We start from the raw sequence: 9,818 nt of genomic DNA on the forward strand, positions 1-9,818 counted from the left end.
GAAGCTGAGGGAAAATTTGACTTAGAATAGGGGGTGCAGGGCTGGGGACACTGGAGGCTCCAGTAAGCAGGCCCCTCTTCTGCACATCCCTCCTTTGGTTCTCATGGTTCCTGTCCAGGATGATCCAGGGTGTCAAAAGCCATGTCCCTTGCCTGGGAATTCTGGATGGGGTAAGGCAGGATGTGCTCTGTAGAGGATGCTTTCTGAAGGTGGCTATGGCCTGGACTGTTAACCAAAGCTGGCCTTGCAGAAACCACGGTGGGATCTAAACCTGCTTTGGCCACTGACCAACTCTGGAGTCCTGTGCCAGCCCCTCCCTCTATCTAGAAATGAGGTCAAATCGGATGAGCTGAGAGCCAGGGCAGTTTTCCCAGGCAAAGATTCAGAGCCTATCGCTTCTCCTAAATTGCTTACAGAGTAGCAGAGAAGAAGACCTTGAACCCAGCCAGCAAGATACAGCAGGAACAGGAGGTGCTGGGTCCAATGCTTGAACTCAAAGTGGGAGTCTGGCTCCACCCCTGTGTCCAGATATATCTTCCGCAAAGAGCTGATTTCCCAAGCCTCCTCCGAGCCTTGGTCCCTGTGCCTTCTTGGCCATTGCTTACAATTGGTGGTGATGGCAGGAGGAGCAGTCCCTAACCTCAAGGAAAAGATGCAAGTGCCAAAGGATGAAGACCTGCTTCTTGGAAGCTTTAGGGATAACCAAGAGCGCTCAGTGGCAGCAGGTGAGGATCCCCCGTAATGTCCCTTCCCTTGGGTATCTATACCTGTGCATGCATGTTAGAAAATGCACAGGTGTGGCTTGGCAGAAGCATGAATGTGTGTTTGCATGTGTTTGTGGGTACCTGTGTGTGAGGTAATGGGATTGATAAAGTGAGCCTTTTGTAGCGTGTGACGGGGAAGGTTGGATGAACACCCCTCCCATTGCAAGCCACCAGTGGGTCTTAATGCAAAACACTCAGTGGGTTCAATTTATAAGATCATTCAAAGCAATTCTCTCTCCTAACCTTCCAGTACCTTCTTCTGCCCTTTAGAGTAAAGCTCCTTACCATGATCTACAAGATCCACATAAGGTCACCACCTCAATATACTTCCTGCTGTGGCATGCTGACTCAGTCCACAGTGCCTTTAAGCCTGTCCTGTAACATCCCAAGACTCTTTCTTCTTCACAGCCTTTTCACTATGTGTTCCCTCTTTCCCCAGATTTTCTATGGCTGGACTCTTTCTCTTTCAGGTCTCTGCCTCAGTGTTGTCTCTGACTTTTCTAGAAGTATCCCCTTCCTTCTGTCTTGTTATCCTGTTTTTATTGTTTTGGGAGCATGCATCTCTTGATTTGCACTGATGGATTATATCCTGTAACCCCCACTCTCGTTACCACTTTCTCTGTACACACACAAACAATCAATTTTTTATTGCTGTGATCTTATTTCTTGGCCATTGCTTGCTCTTTAAGAACCTAGCCCAGAGCTTGACACTCAGTAAACACTTACTATATTTTGAGTACATGAAGAAATTGAGACCTGAGATTAGCCAGTAGATGCCAGAGAATGGGTGTTGAGTGCTTCCTAAGATGTTGGGGGACCCTATCCTATTTTTTGGTGTGTTCTGTGCCCATGAAACCTTGGGATAGCCTCTATGGGTATTCCCTGGGCCTCTGTTCTTCTTCCTAGAAATGAAGGAGCATATATCTCGGTTGCTGGGTGCTTCTCAGCGGCGACAGAAGGTGGATCCAAAGGCTGTTGGCTCTGCTGCGGTTTGGAATATGGCTGCAAACCAGTCCAAGAAGGTGGTACTGTATGGCATTTGGTGGCTAGCTTGAGTTTGGGGGAGTTTGCTACAGTTGTAGCAGCTCTGGTATGGAGATGGTAGGTCAAGCAGGGCATATGTTGACTTTGGGGGAAGGACAAAGCTCCTGTGTTCTGGGCAGGCAAATGAGGGCAACAAGGTCTGGCGAGAGATCATGGCCATTCTCTGTTAGTTCAACCTTGAGGGTCCAGAATGTCTGAAACACACATTGCTTGTGGAGTACATATCTACTTTCTTTTATTAATAAATTAGTAAATATTTCTATATTTGAATCTCTATATGTATATATCTATATGTTATGTCTACTTGTCTACTTCTCTCTATATATATTTCTATATAGAAATATGCAAAAGTATAAAAATCATTATATATATATATATATATATATATAGTTGCTGTTTAGTCTCTAAGTTATGTCTGACTTTTTGAATCCCCATGGACTGCAGCATGCCAGGCTTCCCTCTCCTCCACTATCTCCCAGAATTTGCTCTAATAAATGTCCATTGAGTCAGTGATGCTATCTAACCATCTAATCCTCTGCTGCCCCCTTCTCCTTTTCCGTTTAATCTTTCCCAACATCAGGGTCTTTTCCAGTGAGTTGGCTCTTTGCATCAGATGGCCAAAGTACTGTAGCTTCAGCAACCATCCTTCCAATGAATATACAGGGTTGTATATATATCTCTAAGCATATATAAATATAGATATACATGTATCTATATCTATCTTAGGGCTGGGACTAGGGTAAGGCAAGTGAAATGCCTATGCTCTCTGGCTACTAGGAAATCCAGTCAACTGAATCTGAGCATTTTGTAGCCAATCCTTTAAGTTACATTCTATATGAGTGAGGGAATGTTCTAGAAAAAATGGTGGCTATACTGTTGCAAAAGATACTGAGAAAAGGCAGTCATTTTGGAGAAGAGAAAGTCCTGACTCTTCTTGGGAATCACATGAATCCCATCATCCTTCTGTAGCCAATTCTTTTAACTACATTCATCTTGGGTGACAGAAAGTTTTAGAAACATGGTTGTTAAACCACTGCACATTTACTGGGAAAAGGCAACACCTTTGGAGAGGAGGGAGACCTGAGTGTTCCAGGCAATCATGTGAGTCTCATGTTTTGTAGCCCATCTGATAAGTAAGCTACTTTTGCTGCAGATGCTGGCAATTTTAGAAACATGGTTGTTATACTGTTGCAAAGGTTATAGGAGGTAGAGGGAAGGTAAACTGACTGGAGAGGCAGGAAGACCTGATGTTCTAGAAAATCAGCTGAGTTACATTTTGTTCCACTGTAATGAATTTTTAAAATTATACTAAACATTTGAGGGAATGTTGTAGAGAAAATGGTGGCCATGTTGTTGCATTTAGTTCAGTTCAGTCGCTCGGTCGTGTCCGACTCTTTGTGACCCCATGAATGCCAGGCCTCCCTGTCCATCACCAGCTCCTGAAGGTTACCGAAACTCATGTCCATCGAGTCAGTGATGCCATCCAACCATCCCATCCTCTACTGTCCCCTTCTCCTCCTGCCTTCAGTCTTTCGCAACATCAGGGTCTTTTCAAATGAGTTAGCTCTTCACATCAGGTGGCCAAAGTATTGGAGTTTCAGCTTCAGCATCAGTCCTTCCAATGAACACCCAAGACTGATCTCCTTTAGGATGGACTGGTTGGATCTCCTTGCAGTCCAAGGGACTCTCAAGAGTCTTCTCCAACACCACAGTTCAAAAGCATCAATTCTTTGGCACTCAGCTTTCTTTAAAGTCCAGCTCTCACATCCATACATGACTACTAGAAAAACCATAGCTTTGACTAGACAGACCTTTGTTGACAAAGTAATGTCTCTGCTTTTTATTATGCTGTCAAGGTTGGTCATAACTTTCCTTCCAAGGAGTAAGCGTCTTTTAATTTCATGGCTGCAGTCACCATCTGCAGTGATTTTGGAGCCCCCCAAAATAAAGTCTGACACTGTTTCCACTGTTTTCCCATCTATTTGCCATGAAATGATGGCACCAGATGCCATGATCTTAATTTTCTGAATGTTGGGCTTTAAGCCAACTTTTTCACTCTCCTCTTTCACTTTCAAGAGGCTCTTTAGTTCTTCACTTTCTGCCATATCTTCTTCACATGCATTAAATATGGGGAAAAGGCAGCCATTTTGAGGAGGAGGGAGACCTGATTGTTTCATGAAATCACTGAAGTCTAGTAGTTCTGTGGCTGATTCTGTTAGCTATATTCACCTTGGATGTGGGCAAGCTGCTTATGTTTTAACTTTGATGTAGAAGGTGGGGGCACTGAGAGGGATTTAATTAATCTCTAGATTAATTAGAGTTGCCTATTAGGACTAGAGGAATACACCTTAAAAAAATAGAGTCCTTATATTGATTGTAGAAATTAAATTTAGACACTTAGAATTAAATGTATAAATTCTATATATTTATTCATTATTTATTTTTGGGTAAAATGTTAATGAAATGCTATTGCCTCTGAGAGAACCACAACATGAAAGAAAAAAGAATCATAATACTACTCTGCTCATTTGGGAAAAATGATGTAGTGTGCCTTAAAAAATAAATGAAAATAAAAATAACATTTTTGGAAATAATTGACAGAGGGAAGCTGCACTTGCTGCAATTCATAGATTTTAAAAATCCCCATCAAATGTAAATAAAAATCTGATGTTTTGAAATGTATATAACTCTAAGTAGAGAGTTTCTAAAATTAAAAAGAAAAGAAAAAAATGACAACTCCTTTGGACAGTTAGACCTATCAAATGATTGGTGATCACAAGTTATCATCAGGCTTGCATATGTTGTTAAATTAATTCTTAAGATATTGATGTATTAAATATAAAATATTTTACCTCAAACAAACAAACAAACAATACACCCTACTAACATCCTTATTTTGCCTTCAACTCTCTCAAAAAGCATTTTCTCATTCTGATCCCAATCTATAAGAAAATCAAGGGGGTGTTGCGGAAATTTTTCTAGGAGAGACTCCATCTAATTCTTCTTTATAGTCCTGAAGTCTTCCTGACACACACTGTCCTTTTAATGCTGTTTTTGAGGTATCTTACTGCTTGCAATGCAGGAGACGTGGGTTTGATACCTGGGTCAGGAAGATTGCCTGGAGTAGGAAATTACAACTCACTCCTGAAGTCTTGCCTGGAGAGCCCCGCGGCCAGAGGAGCCTGGTGGAGGTGGGGTGGTGGCAGGCAGCCAACCTGTGTGGCTCCCAGGCTCTTCTGATTCTGGAGGATCAGGCTCCACGTGACTCCCAATGGGGTGTGCTGATGCTCCCAAAGTATGGGCCCAAGCAGGATACTTTGACTGATGGTTCCTTTCCCTAGGGGCTGCAGCTGCGGGGAGTTGGAGTGGTGGGAGAACAAGGCGATGGCGGTGCCCGACCCCAGGAGAATCCTGGCGGCTCCCAGGGCATGAGGTCCCAGTACGAGCGGTAAGAAGGATCCCATGGACCCTGTGGGAGAGAAAGGACAGGGCTTTTGGGGCAGGGACCCAGGGAGTTGGCAAGCAGACTGCCCAACAGGGAGCAGTGAACAGCTGGCCATGCTTGGAGTATGGGGACTCTGTTGCCTCCTCACCACAGCCATAGAGCCCCCTGGCCCCTTGCCTGTTCAGGGCCTCCTAGCATCCCACAGCAGGGCCAGCTCCCAGCCCTCAGGCTTCAGGACCTGCGACCAGAGAAGGGGAGAGCTCCAGGCGGACAGACTCATGGTCCAGAGGAGTCCACAACCTTACCCATCTGCCTTTATGGCTCTCCTGGGACCACCAGAGGGTCTGACTCTCTGTGTTTAACTCTCTGTGCAGCCGAGAGTTAAATACACTGGCTGAGATTGGTCTGGAAGAGCTCAATGAGCTGGAGATGGAGATCATGAGAAGACAGGTGAGTGTCTGATTGCCAGGGACCCACTTGAAGGTGGGAGGCAGAATCATGGTGAATGGGTGGATGGGGCCACCCACCTTGAGGATACCCAGCCTCTCCAATCATATTCATCTGCTAGCAGTGGAGGCGAAATCAGGCTTGCTTCCCCATTCACCCAGCCTTCTTGTCTCCAGTGTCCTATCTTGAGGCCTAGGCTCAACCCCATCTCTCTGCCTGACATGTGGGAAGGGAGAAGGGAGGAGAAGAGGAGGAAGAGGGGACATCAGAGGATAAGAGAAGTTTATTCATAGAGAGTGATGCCAAGAGGTCTGAGCCAGGGGTCATGTTCATTCAGGCCAAGTTCAGGTCTCCATGGTTTGAGACCCCAGCAGGCATGGGCATGGGCAGGAGGGATGTCTTCCCTGGTGGCCCTCTCTGGCCTTGCATGTGACTCCATCCTGAGGCCCTTACTCTGGTGCTGCTGCACCCCATCCCCTTCCCTGGCAGCTGGGATGGGCTGGCTTCTTCCAGACAATGGGAAGAACTGGTGATGGTGGGGGCAAGGTGGCAGGGACTGAGAACACAGACAGCCCAGTCTCTGGGTTACACTGGGCCCATCCCCAGCCCTGGTCAGCTGCTCTGCCTGCTTCTTGCCCAGAGGCCCTTTTCCTCCCAAAGCACAGAAGAGGCCCTCCTTGGTCTAAAGTCATATTTTACCCCCATTGGTGTGCTGTGGACTTCCCTAGAAGAGCCTTGTTCACCAGCTAGCTCTGGTCTCTCTGCAGCTGTTCATGATTACTGAGCGTCTGCGCTACCTGGAGGACCAGAGTGCCACCTGGCACCAACGGGAGGTGCTGTTATTCACCATGCTGCTGTCTTCCTGCATCGCCAACCTGTGGCTGTGGATGCGCCAGTGATGTTTCCTGCCGGTCCGCCGTGCAGCTAGAGCCCTTCAGTCTTCCCTTTCTTCCCTTCTCTCCCTCAGCCACCTCTGCCCATCCTCCTTCTAACTTTCAGCAGCCTTCAACAGCATCGCCACCATTTTCCACCTCTGCCCGAGGGAGGCCCTAGCTGCTGGGAGGTGGAGGAAGTATAGAATCGCGAAGGTCAGAATGGACTGAGATCCAGCCTCTTTGCAGGGAGAGGATGGTGGTTTCCAGTCCCCACAGTAACAGCAGTGGTAGGTGCTTCCTCCTTCCCTGTCAGGGCTCCATGGTGACCATCTTGGAGCTAGACCTTGCCTCTGGGCCCTCAGTGTCTCTTCTGTTCCATCCTTGGCAGGGGCTTGGCTGTGTCTTCCCTGTTTTCTTCAAGGTTGTGCTCAGGGCTCTGCACACAGAATATTCTCAATAAAAGTTCAGTTATAGCAGCAAACCCTGGTGACTGAATTTCTTGCATCCAGGACTCACATGGGGACAGCCCCTCTGGACAAAATCCTTGGTTCCTCCTTCCCAGGCTCCTCCTGCCTCTCCATTGCCAGCCCAGTTGGGGGAGGCACTCCTTAGGGGCAGAGTTTGGCAAAGCCCTTCCTGTGGGACTTCCACCAGCAAATGCTTATGGGGACATGGTTTTGCAGGAGCAGCTTGTCCTAGTTGGACATTGCAGGGACTCATTCAGAGAAATCTCCTGGATAGGACCACAAACTTTTCCATTTGTTCAGGAAGAAAGTGAGGCCCAAAGAAGGGAAACATGGCCCTGGGGTCACCTGAGACAGCCCTAGGGTCTAGGGCTTGGCCTTCCTCCAACAGATCGATTGGGGACCAGCCCCAACTCAGCTTTGGAGGCTGGATGGGAGATCACATAGAGGGACTTTGAACCCTTCTCCTCTGTGTCCACAGCTCTGAAATGTTCTCATAGAGGACAGAGTGCTGAGTAGGGTACTGGGACTTGGCCTAAGAGGGCAGGAGTGTCACTGCTTCGGGCCTGGCCTCAGGGCCAATGTGCTGGGGGCCAGGAGGCCATCAAAAGAACTGCTGCCCTTTCTCTGGGACCAAGGGTTAAATACACATTTCTCCGCGGGCAAGGACCTGGATCATTACATTGTTATTGGCTTTAGTGGCTCAACAAAGCTTATCCCAGCCCCCAAGTCGGTCAAGGCTTCTCCATCTCTAAAGGTGAGAGAGTGTGCTAGTCATTAGATATAAAATAAACATGATGGCATGTGCGTGTGTGTGTGTGTGTGAGAGAGAGAGAAAGAGAGAGTGTGTGTGTATGAGTGAGGAGGGAGGGTGAGGGGAAGAAAATTGAGTCCTGGAGCCTGCTCTGACTCCACTCCACCCCCTCTTTGGCCCTCATTGGCCTCATACAGTGAAGGGGGGTTCCTCCTCTCCCTACACTCGGGGGCTTGTGATACTTCTGAGAGTAGAGTATGGGTCTCCTGTTAGTGCTGTGCCATCCCATGCACATGACCACTGGATCTTGGGCTCTGCTGAGAGCAGAAATAAGAGCATTTGGCAAAGAAACCATTGGAAGATTCCTTCTCTGGTCCCAGAGCAGAGGGGTGGGACTGGGGTGCCAGAGGACAAGCCCTGAAAAATGGGGACGAAGCAGGGCCTGGCCACAAGGCCCAGGGAGGACCAGGAGGCCACCCCTCCCTCCCTCCAGTGCTCCTGAAGGTGCTCCTTGCTTCTGTTCCAATCAGGCCATGGCCACGCTCAGAGGCTGCCAGGTGCTGCAGGGCAGGGCCGGGCCTGCCCTCTGGGACACGGTGTGCATGTGTGTGAGCGGACACAGACATGTTTGCAGAAAAAGTCTGGTTGAAAATATGTTGTGAAACAAAGGTTCACCCTTGGGAGCAATTTAGCTACGATGCAAACAAACAGTGTGGCGGCCCCTGGAGAAACGCCTCCCAGGCCAGGTGGCCGCCCCTCCAGGCTTCGCAGTGACTGCTCGCTGATCTGGGCCCTGCCTGCCTGCACCGTGTCCACTCCAGGCTGGCCTCCTCTTCAGGACTCCACGGGGGTCCTATTGTGGGGGCTGGCATGGTCTGCCTGGCCCTCTGACCCTAGTTCACCTGGAACATCTGTCCACTTGCTGATATTTCCCTGTCAAGCTGCCTTGGCCTCGCCAAAGCACTCCAGCAGGTGCCCAACCCTTTTCCACCTTGAATTTCCTCATGGACAAGCTGGGCCAGTGCGGAGGAGACGGACTCGTTGATAGTTGGGGTGGGGGTGCTCCTCTGAGGCAGGTTGTTTAGTGCTCTGCTGTGCTACTTCCCACAAGTGGCCCAGGCTTGGTGGCCATGGCCATTTCCCCTCTGGATCAGGAGCTGCTGGAGGGGAGGGGCAACCTTCCATTGCCTTCTTAACCTGGCACCCAGCAGAAGTGAAGGGGCTGGCGGGGTGGTCTCTGACCAGGGTCTCCAGGGAATAATTCCAGCCAAATGGCCTCCCAAAGGGAGGGCTGGCCTTGCCTTGCTCACACAGGCCTGCCCTTCTGTGGAAACCCGCGGGAAAGTCAGTCCATTCGGACCTTCACTACCCCCAGCACTCTCACTTCGAGCCAGCACACTGTGTCTTTAAGGTATTAGATCACACGCATCCTGCTTCACTGCGTCCTCCAGAAATAGATAGAAAACATGGCATGTGCAGCTAACAAAGCCCCTTGTCCTCCCCCATAGCCTCTGCCCCGTCAAGTGCCTGCATGGAGGTAAGTCCCATGATTGGATGGTGTGCACCCCAGCAGACTCTGACTGTCATGTGCAGACATGTGTCTCTGTGCATGCCCTGGGCTCTGTGCAGAGGAGCCATGCAAGCCCTCCCAGGCAGCCCTTGGAGAGAGGCTGGGCCCCCCAGCTATGAGTCCCTTTCCTGCGTACTCAGTGGTGTCCGACTCTTTGAGACCTCATGGACTGGAGCCCGCCAGGCTCCTCTGTCCGTGGAACTCTCCAGGCCATAATACTGGAGCGGGTTGCCATTTCCTTCTCCAGGGAATCTCCCCAACCCAGGGATAGAACCCGCCTCTCCTACGTCTCTTGTATTCGTGGGTGGATTGTTTACTGCGTGTGTGCAGGTGGGGAAAGCTATATACCTGCTCCACTGGGCTGGCCCTCAAACTCCCTCCAGCCCTTCCAAAAGCTGGAACTCAACATATTCCAGGTCCTTTGTCTCAGCAGCTGGGAGAGGCGGCACGTGGGG

At 49.2% G+C, this 9,818-nt stretch overlaps 1 protein-coding gene across 1 annotated transcript; it reads left to right on the forward strand.

Annotated features, from left to right (window-relative positions):
• Positions 1-563: 563 nt before the first annotated feature.
• On the forward strand, positions 564-7,056 carry FATE1 (fetal and adult testis expressed 1). The gene is made up of 5 exons (XM_005700486.2): positions 564-725; positions 1,671-1,789; positions 5,150-5,256; positions 5,628-5,703; positions 6,468-7,056. Exons 1-5 carry the CDS (start codon positions 617-619, stop codon positions 6,597-6,599), a joined length of 543 nt encoding a protein of 180 aa, XP_005700543.1. The 5' UTR covers positions 564-616; the 3' UTR covers positions 6,600-7,056.
• Positions 7,057-9,818: the final 2,762 nt, after the last annotated feature.

This window comes from Capra hircus, unplaced genomic scaffold (assembly GCF_001704415.2).
Source record: "Capra hircus breed San Clemente unplaced genomic scaffold, ASM170441v1, whole genome shotgun sequence".
NCBI classification, from domain to species: domain Eukaryota; kingdom Metazoa; phylum Chordata; class Mammalia; order Artiodactyla; family Bovidae; genus Capra; species Capra hircus.

Bases quoted from the DNA above. Each gene is read 5' to 3' on its own strand.
- FATE1 (XM_005700486.2), top strand. From the start codon at position 617: ATGGCAGGAGGAGCAGTCCCTAACCTCAAGGAAAAGATGCAAGTGCCA. The intron at 1,790-5,149 runs GTACTGTATGGC...TCCTTTCCCTAG, and splicing joins CAAACCAGTCCAAGAAGGTG to GGGCTGCAGCTGCGGGGAGT. The intron at 5,704-6,467 runs GTGAGTGTCTGA...GTCTCTCTGCAG, and splicing joins TGGAGATCATGAGAAGACAG to CTGTTCATGATTACTGAGCG.